At 34.4% G+C, this 15,975-nt stretch overlaps 1 protein-coding gene across 1 annotated transcript in view; it reads right to left on the minus strand.

The window, feature by feature from the left end:
• Nucleotides 1–3,542: 3,542 nt before the first annotated feature.
• Nucleotides 3,543–15,975, minus strand: part of ABI3BP (ABI family member 3 binding protein) — a 138,596-nt gene continuing 126,163 nt past the window's right edge. Inside the window, exons 69-74 of the mRNA XM_087937347.1 lie at nucleotides 15,674–15,782; nucleotides 9,956–10,035; nucleotides 9,369–9,398; nucleotides 7,589–7,750; nucleotides 6,671–6,793; nucleotides 3,543–5,101 (exon numbers count right to left, since the gene is read on the minus strand). Of these exons, the coding sequence (XP_087793473.1) occupies nucleotides 4,986–5,101; nucleotides 6,671–6,793; nucleotides 7,589–7,750; nucleotides 9,369–9,398; nucleotides 9,956–10,035; nucleotides 15,674–15,782 (620 nt within the window). The 3' untranslated portion in view covers nucleotides 3,543–4,985. The remainder of the gene's footprint in view (nucleotides 5,102–6,670; nucleotides 6,794–7,588; nucleotides 7,751–9,368; nucleotides 9,399–9,955; nucleotides 10,036–15,673; nucleotides 15,783–15,975) is intronic.

Below are 15,975 nucleotides of genomic sequence, written 5' to 3' on the forward strand. Positions count from 1 at the left end.
ACCTATCTTTCTACAGAAAACTAAGTCTCCAGTCCCTGGATTTTGTTGAAACATTTTTCACAGAAGAACACATTTGAAGCAATTCCTATTATTTTAGCAGCTGAAAAATGCTGTTGTAAACATTGTGTAAATTTGTTATTTTTCTTGCATATATCAGCAAAAATGACAGATACTTAAGTGATCATTATAGCCAAGGCAGTTTTTGGCAGAAAAACTCAAATGACTTAAATAAATTAAAATGCCTTTCATAACATATTAATAGCTGTCTAGGACTCACAGTGTTCAGCAAGCAGTAAAATTCTTGTACTGGAAACAGAATGCTGTTGTTATGTGTTGTCTTAACATTTTGATTAGCTAATAAATACCTTATTTTAGAATAGTATAGAATAGAATTCTTTATTGGTCAAGTGTGATTTTAACAATTTTAATTATTGTTTGTAAGTTAAGGTGATGTTACCATGGCACACTTAGTGAAGTACATCAGAATACCAGTAAGGTGAGATCATGGGTTTAGAAGGGCTCATGAGTATTGATTTTTTGTTTAGAATGCATGTTTTGTGTTATGTTGCCATCATGTGACATTGCAACCTTTTTCCCTTCACGGAGCTGGGGTGGGTGTGCATGATGCATCCAGCCCATGGACCATCAGTTTGACACCCCGGTTTAGAGCATTATTCACATAACACTTTTCTTGAATTTTATTCAGATGTCCCTGCTCAACACTTTTTCTTCTTTTTCTAAATCATGCCCAAATATCAAAGACTAAAGTGGTTTATTAAAACCTGTATTATTTTTAGCTGTTGTATAAAAACACATGAAATTAATTGAGACCAGTCTTAAAATTTGATTATCCAAAATATTGGAACGAAGAAAAACGATATGGTAACTATAAAGTATGCAACAGATTCATACTGTCTTTAGCATCTATCTTTTATTGAACAGATTTTTTAAATGTTTATTTTCAATAAATGTTGAATATTCTTGTCAATTACAGCATACCCCAGAATTTCAGCATATGTCCTTGGTAAATTTTCCTCACTCTGCCCTAGAGCTGCTTTTCAATATCTGTGTTATTCAGTTTATCTTGTGCCTGTCTCCTTGCACTTCAATTTGGCACGTGAGAGATCCAGGTTTTGTATGTTATTTAATTATCTTTACCTATGTACTGTATTCTTTGTTTTCTGCCATGCCTATTTTGAACCTTACAATTCAGCACTTTTTTCTGCGAACCGTAACAATTACTTAAATATATCTTGTTTTAAGAAAGTTTGTTTACTATTAATTTATTTAAAAGATTTCTATGGCCATCCATATTAGAGTTACAACTCTGGGAGGCTTATAACAACAATACAAAAAGCATGAAAACAATAAGAAAAAACTAAAAACTTTATTCTTTCTCATCCCCTTCCCAGGGTATGCAACAACTACCCCACCAGGGCTCCCACTTCACGGTCTACACTAGATAAAAAGCCAGATCTTGTTGACCTTCTGGAAAACTAAAAGGGTGGGGACCTGCTGGAACACCTGGGTGAGGGTGTTCCATAATGTAGTAACAGCTTTGGAAAAGGAATGCGTCCTAGATCCTACTAGATGGCAATCTTTCAGGAAAGGGACATGGAACCATGCCCACCCTATTCAGTCTAGTGGGGCAGGCAGGTATCATCAAGTGAAAGGCAGTTCTGCAAATAACCTAATCCTGTGCCATTAAAGCTTTAGCTAGTAAGCACCCCTTTGAATTGCACCGGCAAGAAAACTGGTAGCCAATGCAGTTGATGCAATAGAATGTAACATGGGAAAACCTGAGGCACCCAACATTTAACTTCAAAGTTTCTGATCTGTTTTGAGAGAAGCTTTATGCATGTTAGCCCTCCCAGGTAAACTAGAACAGAAAACAAACAGAAGAGCTGATTCCACTTTTTTGTAAGGCTACATTAACAAATCTTGTAACTGTAAAAATACAAATCTGCTGCCATCTTTTTCACTGTCTGAGAAGATAAGGAAGGTGCCTTCTGAATCTTATTCTTCACCCATTAAGCAGGTATACCATACTCTCTTACGAGATGGCTCCCCAGGCAGCATCTATCCCCTGGCTTTCAAGGTGTTTCTTACATATCGTTACATGTTCTATTACACACATTTTCTATTGAAAATGGATCACAACTATCATTATACCTACCTTGAAAATGTGGTGAATAAAGCTGCTAGAAGATGCTCAGAAGAAATTGACATGTTGGTATCAATTGCACACTTATTTCTTCAGAGATACTCTTTGATCTTAGCAGTTACCAGTCTGTACTGTCTGCCTTGTCAAATGACTGCTTCAAAGAATCAACTTCATTTGAATTGAATCAAGTTAATTGGATATTACTGATCTCTCCACAATAATCAGTAAAACTCATCCCTTTTTTCATGTTAAACTCTCACTATATAGTTTATTTATTACAGCTAATAATATCCTGATTGTTTCTTTTTTCCTACTGGATGTCAAAAAAATGTGGAATTCCCAACTGGTTATCAGCTTCAAAAAACTGGACACAAGTTAACAAATTGGATCTCAATTCAAGTAACGTAAGAGTCTTCGTTGCCAATAGAAAAGCCACCGCAAGGCTTGCAGTGTAATTTGTTCTGGTAAAGATGTACAACTTGCATATATTCTAATAGCCCAATTTCAGAGACCCAGAGGGGCTTTTACCTAGTTTAGCTACCAACCAGCTTCATGAGTTATGCCTTAAATTAGCTGTATCGTGACGCTTCCTTGAAAAGTGTTTAGAACTTTCAGACAGCACAAAATGCAGTTGCTAAATTGGTGTTTTTTATAGACTACAGTTTTCTTGAATTGATGTATTGATTTTTGGATATGTTGTAAATAAAATAAATTAATGTGTCAACTCATAAAACATTTATTAGTATCTGATGTTTAATTTTGCCAAGGCAAACTGATAACAAATTTCAGAATCCTAACAATGAACTAAAGGCTGCTCATAAGCATTCCTGTAAGGATCATTTGGACACGTCTTGATAATTCTAAAAATCTGTGTTCTTTGTCTCTAGCTACACACAATTCACAGAACAATATCTGTGTTCGTCTCTGCACATGATTCATATAGTCCTCCAGCTTTCCATGTTTATGTTCTATATTTAGGCAAAAATTTACAAATGGCACATTATATAATAACAAAATTGTCAAGCCCTTCAATTTTCTGTGGACAAGCTTGTGATAATTTTGAAACCCTTCTAAATGATCTTTGAGATGGGGGTGTCTCAATATAATATATATCTTAAAAAGCTTATGAAGTAAAGTTTTATGTATTTTGAATTAGTCATCTGATAATTTTAAGCAATACTGTCCTGCATGTCTGTTTTCATTATTTCAAAATGATCTCAAGGATGCTGAAAATCCTTCTAATGGATTCTTTTAAAAAATGGTGTGCAAAAAGAATCTTCAAAATAATCCCCACTCTCACCTTTTTCAAAAAATGAATGCGACATTTCAAATTAGGTAATTTTAGCTTTGTGCAGGCTGAATATATCAATAAATCAAATAATGATTAAAAATATTTTATTAAGAGTACAATGTACCTGCAGTGTACTTATATTTTCTATAAACAACCAAAGCGATATTCCTTATGTCCTTTACATTTCCTTACATTAAAACTTACATCTCTTTATAATGTTTAAATGTTTAAGTAATACAAACTTAGCATTTTAGGCAGGGAACAGCAAAATTATTTTCAAAAACACTTCATTTTCCACTTTATAAAACATCACATTACTCTTCAGTTTTATACAAAACATTTTTAAATACATGTACTTTAGATATGCTTCTATACAACACACTAGGCCACATTTCTCCATGTTTAACTGAAATAAAACTCTAATTACATTCTTGATATGATTTACACACTGCCAATCTGAAATATACCCATTTCCCACAAAACAGCTTTAAGAAGTAAATTATTGAGTCTGCTGTGTTCTTAAAGAAGTAAATTTGTTTGAAATACTTACATTATCTTTTTAAATGGCATGTGTACTTTGTATTCAGATATCTATACCAGAGTACACAGTATTTTTGAGAAAGATTCTTCCATTAACAATAGCAAAATATATTAAGGCTTTTGCATCTTTATTTCACCATAACAATATAGTTCCCCACTGTAAATTGATTGTGTGTGTATGTGTGTGTATTTACCATGAACTAATTCAATTTCTGGTGGGAGACAATAATAGAACAGCCATTTCAGTGTTATTTCTACATATACCAGTAAATTCTATCAAAACCAATAACTCTGACATACAACCAATTTTAATGTCATTTTATTTGTTTGTTTCTACAATCCAATCTATACTGGGAGTGAAGAATAAAAGTTTGTATCACTGAACTGAAATCTACCTTGTATTGAGGAGCTCTTGCACAATGTTAAAGGTATTTAGGATGGTAGAATAGATATTGGTATGGGGTCAGTTAAGATGATTCTTTTTTCCTGAATGATATTTTAATTGAACAAATGTGAAATCAGAGCTTATGTGGTGTCAGTTTTATCTAAAGTTCGAATAAAATCTGCAGCTTTTCAATTGGACTGGATTTTTTTTTATAAAGTGGCAAAAATGTCCAGGAATTAACAGAGAGAATAATTTAAGTATGTGTGAAAAGTAGAATGTGACCATTGGCAATGTACATTAATACAATTCAGAAGATATTTTTTTCTTATCTGCTTTTCAGTAAAGGTGCCTCAAAATATCACAACAATAGTAAAAAATAAACTACACCTTTTACAATAAGTAGATAATATAAGACTATTAGGGAGCCAGCTTCCCAAGACATTATTTTATGATATTTCTTTCTGCAATATAATTGCAAATCTGAACATTTATAATTAAGCAGCCAATGCTATTGAAAGTTAACGCAGTATTCTCACTAGATTTCAGTTTGTAATATCACGACAAACTGTTTTCTCTAAGCATGGAAGATAAGTTTGTTTCTTGTTCTACCATTTTCCAGGTATTGTAGTTCCACACTCATACCAATGAACATAAGTATTGTGTGTTCCGGCTCCTATTTTTCCAAAGTGGACAGGTTCCTGACGAACAGCTCTAAAATAACCTAGTTAAAAGAAAAGTTCAACATTTAGTAAAAATTGAAAACTGACGCACATATGTATAATTAAGTAGTTACATTTTTAAAGTGTTCTTGAACATATGAAGTCTAAGCAAAATTTAATTACAGATGTATGTTACATATGATAATTTTAGCACACATAGAATTGTTCTGGAACCAACATTTTAAATGGTTCTTGTACAATATAATTTTCAGGGTCATACACAATTATAGCAGCATTATTTTCCAGATAAGTATTATTTAGAAAAGTTCTAAGGGTGAATGCCCTTTTTATTTTATTTTCATCAAGATACAAAATAGAAGTAAATACAATAGATAATTCATATCTGCACAGGTAGCGCTTGAGAAACTAGAATTTAAGCCAAGAAAATAAATTGATTTGGAGGTAATATTAAAATCATTACAAGACTGATTTTTGCTTAATAATAACTGAAATAGTAATAAAAGCAATAGTTTGCTTAGTAATAGTGGAATTGAGAATCTGTAATGTCAATATGAATAAAGACCTCTGTATAGCTGTGTTTTTTAAACTTAGTTTTACCTATTCTTAATAGACCATTAAATTGATTTGGCCAAATGAAGGTCATCAAGCAGATTGAGTTGACAAAATACACTTTTATGTTTGCTTTCCTGATAAAAGGACATTCTGCCAACGAAATGTTAATTTTATAATCTTTGGGATGGTCATTTCTTGCATTGCTGAAATACCAGAGGTGGTATTCAGCAGGTTCTGACAGTTCTGGAGAAACTGTAGTGGAAATTTTGAGTAGTTTGGAGAACCGGCAAATACCACCTCTGACTAGATATTTTACAGTATCCTTCCCCTGCCACGCTCACCAAGCCACACCCACAGAACCGGTAGTAATTTTTTTTGAACCCCACCACTGTGAAATACTCATTCAAATTGTGTTCAGTTCCTATTTCGCAATTGGAGAGATGAATAATCTAATGGAGCACTTTAAAGCTTTGTAGGAGGAACTGCCTTGGAAGTTGGTTCAGGAATTTAGGCTTCAGAACAATCTGCTGCCAAGGGTATCTGCCTGTTCCATACATTCCACTAGGGAGGGTGTACTTATGATCCCTTCATTGAAACAATGTTATTGTTTGGGATCTAGGAGACAGAGCCTCTTTGGGCAGCCTTTTGAACAATTTCCACTCATCATGCAGTTGATGCCAATTCTATAGGCCTTTAGGGAGGCAGTTAAGAGCAGGTTTTTCCCCCCTTTGGGCTTTGGAGTCATGAACTGAGTCTCCAGTGAATAAATGAGAAGTTTTCAGTTCTGTTTGCCATTTTGTTTTTGAATACATTTTAATGAATTTGTATTAATTATAATTGTATTTTTGTACACTGCTGAAAGCCACAGGATTTGAATTGGGTCTGCATATAAAAGTAAAAATAAATATGGTTATGAATGCATACTTAGTTGTCAGGTATGTACTGTATCAGAGTTGACTCTTGTTCTACTTTTATCACAAAGACGACAACTCTGTATTACATTTAAAGGTGGGAAATATACTTAAGAGTCCATTTGTTTTCCTTGGTTTAGAACATACCATCTTTGGAAGGCAGTTGATCTGATGGAAGCATTTGTCCTGTCTTTCCGTCTAAATATGAATCCACAAATTGACAATGATCTTCTCCATGTCCTCTCTGATCCCCTATATTATAAAATGTGCCTAGAAATATTAAAATACGATTTCAATTCAATTAACTAAAGAACAAATAGGCCATGGGTCACAATGGTAATTGGTAGCGAAATTTCCATCAGTAAGTGATGTAGTTGTAAGATAGCAATAGCACTTAGACATACATATCATGACCACATTGTCCCAGCAGTCTCTGTTGCCATTATTAACCAAATTCCACCAGTCTTTAGGCAAAGACCATTCCCGGTGTGTTCCCTCCCACATTTACACAAATATAAACACTATGCTAAACTAGGGAAGATGATTAATACATGGATGTTTACTGCATACAAAGCAACAGAAGTTCTGAGATATTCAAGTTGGAGAATTTCAGTCTCCCAGTTGACATTGATCTGTTATATGTTTATATACTGATCTACAAAGAACATGTTAGAATTTTTCCATAGCACATTCCCGCAAGAATCCTGTGTTGAGGGATAGAACTATATATGCTCAAACTCAATAGTTGCCAGCATGAAGAAGAATACTCATGATATTTCATTGTATCCTCCATGCTGATTATCCATGATGTTTCATGTTGCCTGGATACTGATGGAACTGTCTTGGTGATGACTACAAACTTTTGGATGTCACACTTCATAAACGTTCCTAGATTTAAGAATCATGTTTACAAATATCCAGTGCAATTCTACAAAATTGCTGTGTCTGAAATCTAAGTTCAGACATATTACTGAACCAATATAAATACCTATATAAACCTATATAAATAGCCACCCCTATATGCTTTCTTGCTAATAATCAATTAAGAGAGTTTTGATTTTATACCTTTAAGTGAGTCACTGAGGTAAATTTTATATCGAAGGGAGTTACACAACTGAACACCCACAAACTTCTTGTACCAAGTCCTCTTGACATACTGTTTTCCCTTACATTCAGAATAGTCATCAGAATTAAATCTGACTTCAGTCCAAATTGCATCTTTCCCCACTGCAAGACAATATGAGATTCTTGTTATAATATATGCCAAAATAGACATCTGACATAAACAGAGCATATAAGTAAAAAAGCAATGCATAAGAATATTAGCATTATTATATTTACCCTTTCTTATCATAAGTGAAAATAAAATACATACTGTAGTAAGTGGAAGTAAATACAAAATGTAAGTATAAAATGTAAATACAAAATGTAACTAAGTGCAGAAATAACAAATAACAAGGAAATTACTAAAATAGGAAAAAAGTAATACCAAGACAAAATATTATTGTGAATTCTCATATTATTTCTTTCTTATTTTATTTTTATTCATGTAATTGTTAAATCATATGATTTTATATATATTTATTGCTAACTTCCCTTCACACTATTCTTTGTCAAAAAGGCTGATTCCAAATTCAATAAATGAACAAATAAAATAATATTGTCTGACATCTGGGGAGAGAACTGAAGATAAATAAATATATATGAGAATAATATTGCTTAATTTACTTTTACTATATTTGATAGCACAGCAGCAGTTTGTGGGTTTTATAATCTCTGAGGATTTGAAATGATACCTGACATTAGAGCCCTCATTAATAAAGCACAACCAAGAATGTTTTTCCTGCATCAATTTAGGAAGTTGACATTGTCCCAATAGCCATTAATACAGTTCTGCAGAGGAATTACTGTCATCTGTACTTGGATAACTATCTGGTTTGGTACAGTAACTAAATAGGAAGAATACAATCGCCAATGGATAATTGGAACTGCAGAAAAAACAATTGCAATCAGCCTGCCTTCCATTGAAGAATTGAGGAAACATCTGCAGACAGACCCTCACATCCTGGACATAAACTGTTTCAACTATGACCTCACCCCCTTCCTAAGAGGCCTGTAGGGGGCGTGCATAAGCGCACCAATTGTGCCTCTGTCCTATTGTTTCTTTTTATTTTTCCTATAAGTATCTATCTCATGTATTCAAAACTATGTTTATTCTTATACCTGTATCTTGTAAGTAATTGACAAATCAAATCAAATCAAATCAAATCAATCAATAAACAAACAAATAAATAAATAAATAAATAAACTTTTCAGGATGCTACTATAGGGCATTTCATGCCAAAACATCTAGACACACGGACAGTTTTTTTCCCTCATCACTCTGCTGAACACCTAATCACGGAATTGTTTTATAAAGTATATGTACCCTGTAGTATTAGTATTATTATCCTTCTCATCTTCTCTACTACCTCCTCTTATTGGATCATATTATGTTTATTATTACATTGTTGCTTTGCATATATATTGAGAGCTTCTGCACTGAAAACAAATTTTTTGGGTGTCTAATCACACTTGGCCAAATAAACCTATGTTATGCGATGCGATGCGATGCGATGCAATGCAATGCAATGCAATGCAATGCAATGCAATGCAATGCAATGCAATGCAATACTATTATTATTTTGTTTTCTTAAGAGAAATGTTCTCCAATTGCTGCCCACCATATTTCCAAAGACACAGATTGTAAAAGATAGGCAAAATGCTTTTCTCTTGTAAACCGTTTCTGCTATGTACGCACTATGCCGTCTCTCTAATAAGCATGCTACTTGTAAAGAAAACTTACTTGAAATAGATTCTGTTATTCTTGGGTCAGCTGCAAAGAAAGAGAAGGACAGAAGCAGACAGAAAGAGAAGAACAAGCACAAAGATCAGGATTCAAGAAATAAACATACTTTCTACCTAAAGTTTTACACATATAGTAAAGAAATTATAAAATAAACTTTAAAAAAATGTTATTAGCATGCACTTTTAGAATTAGAAAGTTGTTTGACATTAGAAACAAATCTGTTTGAACAACAAATAGTTGTGTTCAAACTATTGAAAAATATGTTTAAAAGTATTTAATACTTCTTATTTATCCAAAATGAGATTAAAATGGTCATAATATAAACACTTCGTGGAATTTTTAAACATGTTTTTATTTTTTAAAAGAAATTTTACATCAACCCAATATTGGTTTGCATTAATAAATGAAATGTTAATTGTTCATTCTGAATTCCAATTTAAAACAAGTATAATTTTTAAGTTTGTTGAAACGCTATAACTCTTTGATCTAAGCAGAATTATAATTTTCTATTTGTTTTCCTCTATAAAATTATAAAGAATTAAAGGAGGGCTATATCTAATTGATGCAGTTATTGAAATTCTTACCTGATTCAGTTCTGAATGTTTTTGATTCACTAGTTGGACCGTCCCCAAGAGGGTTGGTAGGTATCACAACAAATTCATAACTATAAAGAAAAAAGGTATAACAAAGTTCATTTATAATTTACAATGTGGTATGAAATAAATAGGAAACATGTATTTGGCATATATAATTAAGGTAACTTTAATATTTAAAATATCAATATGGTTTGCCAATTTTTAAAAATTTAGCAACATACATTGGTTTCAAACATATTTAAGGAAATGACAATACCCTAAGCAGCATTTTGTCTGGATAACTGATAGACAAACAACTGTTAAAATGGATAATTTTTATCCTTAAAACAATTTTAAAAGATTTTTTTATCCTTCTTTTATTATTTTTTATAAATAACTCAAGGTGGCAAATATACCTAATATCCCTTCTTCCTCCCTTTTCCCCACAATACACTGTGAGTTGAGTTGGGATGAGAGAGAGTGACTGGCCCAAAGTAAACCAGTTTTTCATTCCAAATTTTCCATCTAATTTTCAGGTTCAAGGTGGAATTTACTGTATCCTTAAATTTCTCAGTGAAATCCCAATTTAACAGGCTCATACTGCCATGCTAGGGCTGTGGTGACATAGTAGTTAGAATGCAGTATGGCAGGCTAATTCTGCTGACTGCCAGCAGTTCAATTCTCACCGGCTCAAGGTTGACTCAGCCTTCCATCCTTCCGAACAGAGGTAGTGGTCAGCAGATTCTGATCAGTTCTGGAGAACCGGTAGCGGAAATTTTGAGTAGTTCAGAGAACCGGCAAATACCACCTCTGACTCGAGATTTTACACCAGTATCCTTCACTTGCCATGCCCACCAAGCCACACCCACAGAACTGGTAGTAAAGAAATTTGAATCCCACCACTGCTTCCAAGGTTGGTAAAATGAGGTCACAGAGTGTGGAGGCAATATGTTGACTCTGTAAACTGCTTAGAAAGGGCTGTAAAATACTGTGAAGTGGTATATAAGTCTAAGTGCTATTGCTATTGTTTCAGTCACAAATAGTCCTCAAGTTATGTTGGCACTGAGATCAGGATTACCATAGCTAAATGATGCAGTTCTAAAGTGTTATATCATGTGACTGCATTGCATTGTGGCTGATATCAGCAGTCCCAATTGTTGTACTAATCCAGGACCAAATAAGTTAATATAAAAAGCAAGGACCTCACATGAAAGTGATGTGGGAAAAGGCAGGAGTCCCATGTCCTTAGGTCCTAAGACTTAAGCACTGTGTGGCAGGTATTGCAGGTAGGCACTAGGAACTGTGGGATTTGTCATGGCATGGTGACTGAAGTCTTAGCCCACGACCATTGCCCTGAGGCTTCTATTCTACTTCAGGTCCAGTGCCAGGGGGACTTCCAAGTCTCAGCACATTGCCCAGCTGCAAGAACCAGCTAGTCCCATACCACAGCAAGGTCTGTGTTGCCTTAAATCCCATGCTCCCTAGTATTTGTCCACATTACTTCTTGGTGTCTGCCTGGTTTCTTGGGACTTCTGCCTTTTCCTAGGCAAAGAACAAAAGACAGCTGGGGTAGCAGCGGGAGAGAGCAACCATAAATGCTGGCCCAAATGTTTATTACATGCCCTGAGGGTACTTGATGGGCTGAAGTTTGATGACTGGTCATAGTCAATTTCTTCAGTGCCATTGTAGCTTTGAATAGTCACTGAACAAATGGATGCAAAGACCTAGCTCTCTGAAGAAGACCATAATATTGTGACAGTGGAAGGAAAGAGAAGGAAAGGACAACCAGGAGCAAATGGACTGCATACCATTACAGTGGCAATGGGTGCACCTTGGAAATTCTGAAGGACCAAGTTAGAGACAAATATTCATGGAGAAAATCTATGTGGTCACAAGGAGTTAATGCTGACTTCATAGTACATAATCAATTAAACAGTCCTTAATCCTGCTCCATCTTGTGCAGCTGTGGTTTAACTCTCAACTGGTTTAAGAAAAATCTGCCCTGTGTGTGTGTGTTTGTGTGTATGTGTACATACATGCACAACATATAAAAATAAAGGGAAATATATATTTATGTATTTATTTGTATCCTACCTTTATTATGTTTACATTTACATTTCACAAATATCTAAGGCAACCAATATATCTGATACACCTTCTTCTTATTTTCCCTACTACAATCCTGTGAGTTGAGTTGGATTGAGAGAGATGACTGGACACCCAGTTGGCTTTCATGACTAAGGCGGAACTAGAACTCATGGTCTCTTGGCTTCTAGCCTGGTGGATATATAAACTTTCTCTGTGTCACTCTTCCTCTCCCTCTCCCCCCCTCTCCCTCTCCTTCCCTTCCTCTCTCTCAAATTAAATGATCAAAATGCATGCCTGCCTCTATGAGTGTGTGCAGGAGGACCAAGTTACTGTCTTCACACCACAAAAGCAACTGGTCATAAAATCTGAAGTTTATCTGTTTAGGTACATCTTTTCATATACGGATGTAGGAAAATGCACATAATTATGAGTCAAAAAGATAAGTGACAGGTTCTTTAGAGATAAATGCAAAAGGAAATGGAGTAATTTAGGAATATGCATCATAAGAGTAATTATATACCTAAGTTTGATACTGATGATAGTTAAGGACATTTATTTTCTTAGACTGGACAACTAAAACACTGATAGAATATCATCAACTGTAAAGCTGGCTGCTGTAAAACATAAGTTCAAAAGTTCTGACTTTGGATATCTAAGATCACCAAATGCTTTTTTTCCAGTTTCCTATTCCCTGATTAGCCCTATCAATTGTCAATAGGCATTGTAATTAAGTGTTGTACACCCATATTTTAAATGTTAAAGTTTATGGATGCTTATTTTGTATGTTACTTCTTTAAATCTCTAGCAGTTTATTGCTGTATAATTTGGGGTTTGGAGTAGGGTTTTTAGTTTGGTTTTGGTTTTTGGACATCTGGTTTGCTGGAAAATTCCATAAACTTCTTAAAGACACTGTCCTGATGCAGGTGTTCCATCTCTCATGGCAACAGAAACCAAAAATCAATTTGTATCACTGCTCTGTTTCTTTTTTTCCCTTTGGGTGAGGAGTAATTTTGGCTTTCACATTGGGAAAGCTACCAGAAATAATGTTTTCAGTACTGCAAAGTAAGAAAAAAATACAACTTCACTTTCTTAAAGTGAAGAACCTAGAAAATACAAAATATTTTGCCCATAATTTGGTTACTCAGTTTTCTTCAGATTATTAAATACTGTTGGAATTAGTCAGGTTTGTCTTGACAAACATTCAAAAACAATATTACATGTTGTGGATTTTTATACTTGAGTGACTTAGTCTTTCATCAGTTGCTTTCATCTGGGAATGTGAAGCAATTAACAAACAATACGTAAAATCTTCACAAAAACTAAGATATGGTTGGCCAATTTAAAATAATAGTTATATTAACAATAAATGTCATGCACCACCAATTACCCCTGACTAGTTTTATACATTGGCTGCAATCCAACATGTATGCATAAACATTCTTGAGTCTTTGTTGAAATGAACCCTTTGCAGAATAATCCACACTGGACAATATGGCTGAATGTTCAGACATAATTCCATTCATATAATATAGGGAATCATTATCATTGACATATTATGCTACCATGGATTCCAGGCCTAGCAGCAAGCATAATAATTCACTAGCTGGAACCATTCGTTAATATTTTTCCACATTATTTAGGTTACTTCATTATTTCAACAGAGCTATTCTAGACATGGCCTTTCTGAAAAAAGTTCTATCAACAGAGGAAAAAGAGAAGCTATCAGCCCCTTCAAAGAGAATTGGTCCAAGTAAAGGAGGGTGCCCTTTTTAGCTGCCCTTCCTGAGCAGTAGGAGAAAAGTGAGTCAACATCAGTTACCATCATATAATATTGAATGATGGTAATTAGGAAGTATAGTGGACTATAGAAAAAAACAGATCAGACATCCTTGCTTATCAATGGAGACCGAGTGGAGCAAGTGTCCAGTTTTAAGTTTCTGGGTGTTACCATAAAAGAGGGCCTGACCTGGGGTGCTCACATTGCATCACAAGGGTCCAGCAGAGATTATACTACCTGAGACTTCTCAGAAAACAACTGAATGAAAAACTGCTGGTGACCTTCTACCGCTGCACCATAGAGTATCTTAACTTACTGCACCTCTATATGGTTTGCCAATTGCACAGTGGCAGGTAGCAAAGCACTCCAGAGGGTTAACATCATTGCCCAGAAGATCATTGGTTTCCCTCTCCCTCCTTTGGAAGAGCTTTATAGCTCCCACTGCCTTAAGAAAGTTCAAACATTCTCAAAGATCCATCTCATCCTGGGAACCCTTTTTTTGAACTATTACCATCTGACAGACGGTACAGAATAATAAAAATAATGACAAATAGGCTGAAAAACAGCTTCTATCCCAGGGCAGTAGCTCTTTTGAATTCTACTGTATAGTGTAGTGTTGGTGCGATATTGGGGGTTTTCGGTTCAATGTGTGGAATGTGAAGGATGTGTATTTGTGTTTATTTTCATGGTCATGATGTGCACTGAAGATGATGTTTGACTTCATTGTAGGAGGTGCAATGTCAATAAAGTTAACTAATTAACTAATTTTAGCAAGAAGTTGCTCTAAGTGCAGGGTTTTGATGCCAAGAAATTATGTCCTATTCTAGCTATAGACCATTATGCATCCTTCATTAACTTGTAGCATAAATTAATAAAAAGTTAAGATAAAGTCCTATTTTTACTGTAATGTTTTCTTTCTCTCTTCCTCTATCTGAAATGATTATGTGTGTTATGTATGAGTAACTCCACTTATGTTCATATTATGTTCATATGAACAGGATGGCTCCTCAAAAAGAAAGGATATTTCAACAGACAACTAAAGAAAGAAGATTAGGTTTGGGGGTCTCTCAAATGAGTCTTCTCCAGAGTTGCCTTCCATTGTTTTGTCTTGAATTTTTGTTATATGATGTAGGCTAATTGATCAATATCCTTAAACTCTGGACACACAGGCTAGCGCAACAGGATCAGATACTACCATAATCTTTGTCAGTTCATTCAGACTTTCTTATTTAGTAAGTTGTATTTTAAACATGTGAATAGTAACTTTTGCCCTCATCATCTCCATAATGGATTATTGTTATGAAGATTACTCAGAAGTTCAGTTATTACTGAATGCAACAACCCATTTGCTTGTCTAAATTCAGTAGTGTTACATCATATTGCACTGCTGGTTGGCCATGCACATATTTACCAGTTTCATTCAAAAGGCTGCTTTTGATCTTGGGTCCAGGACATTTTCTGGACTGTCCTTTCTGAGTGGATTCAGCCTAATCCATATGAACAAGATGGAAGAGATACTGTAGATCCCCATGTCATGATATTGGAGTGGCAGGAACAAGGAAGCAGCCATTTTATGTGGCTTCCATGCCTGGTTAGAAATGCTTTTCTTCCCCAACTACAGATGGTACCTTTACTTTAGTAATATAGGAAAACTGCTCTTTTGCAACATATTTGAAGCCTAATATCTTTTACCTGGCACAATCTTACCTGCTATTATTACTGAAGTTAGTTACATTTTGATACATTATCTTTAGTATGGTAAATTTATGCACATTCCCAAAACTGACTGAATGGAATAATATAGAGGTTTTTGCAGTGTATAAATAAATGTAAATTTAAATTCATTATTATAAGAACATCACCTTGTATTAGGTTTCAGGTTTTCCACTGTAGAATGGGTTTGATTTGTGGTTATAATGGACTTATCTTTTCCAACTGTGCCTCCATTTTCTGTTGATACAACTTTATATTCTGAAAATAAGAAGATCACATTCAATTCCATACATCATTTCACTTTGTAAAACATCTTTATCTGTTGTCTATTTTGTTCCTTCCTCCTCCTACTGTAAACAAAATATAGTTCAAAGTAGTTTTTTTTTAATTAGAAGATTTTATCAGGAGTTCAATAAAAAATCCCTTTAGTTGTATAGTTAATAGAGACTAG

The sequence above is a fragment of the Pseudonaja textilis genome, chromosome 7, assembly GCF_049901715.1.
Source record: "Pseudonaja textilis isolate UNSWEBS1 chromosome 7, rPseTex1.2, whole genome shotgun sequence".
Classification (NCBI taxonomy): domain Eukaryota; kingdom Metazoa; phylum Chordata; class Lepidosauria; order Squamata; family Elapidae; genus Pseudonaja; species Pseudonaja textilis.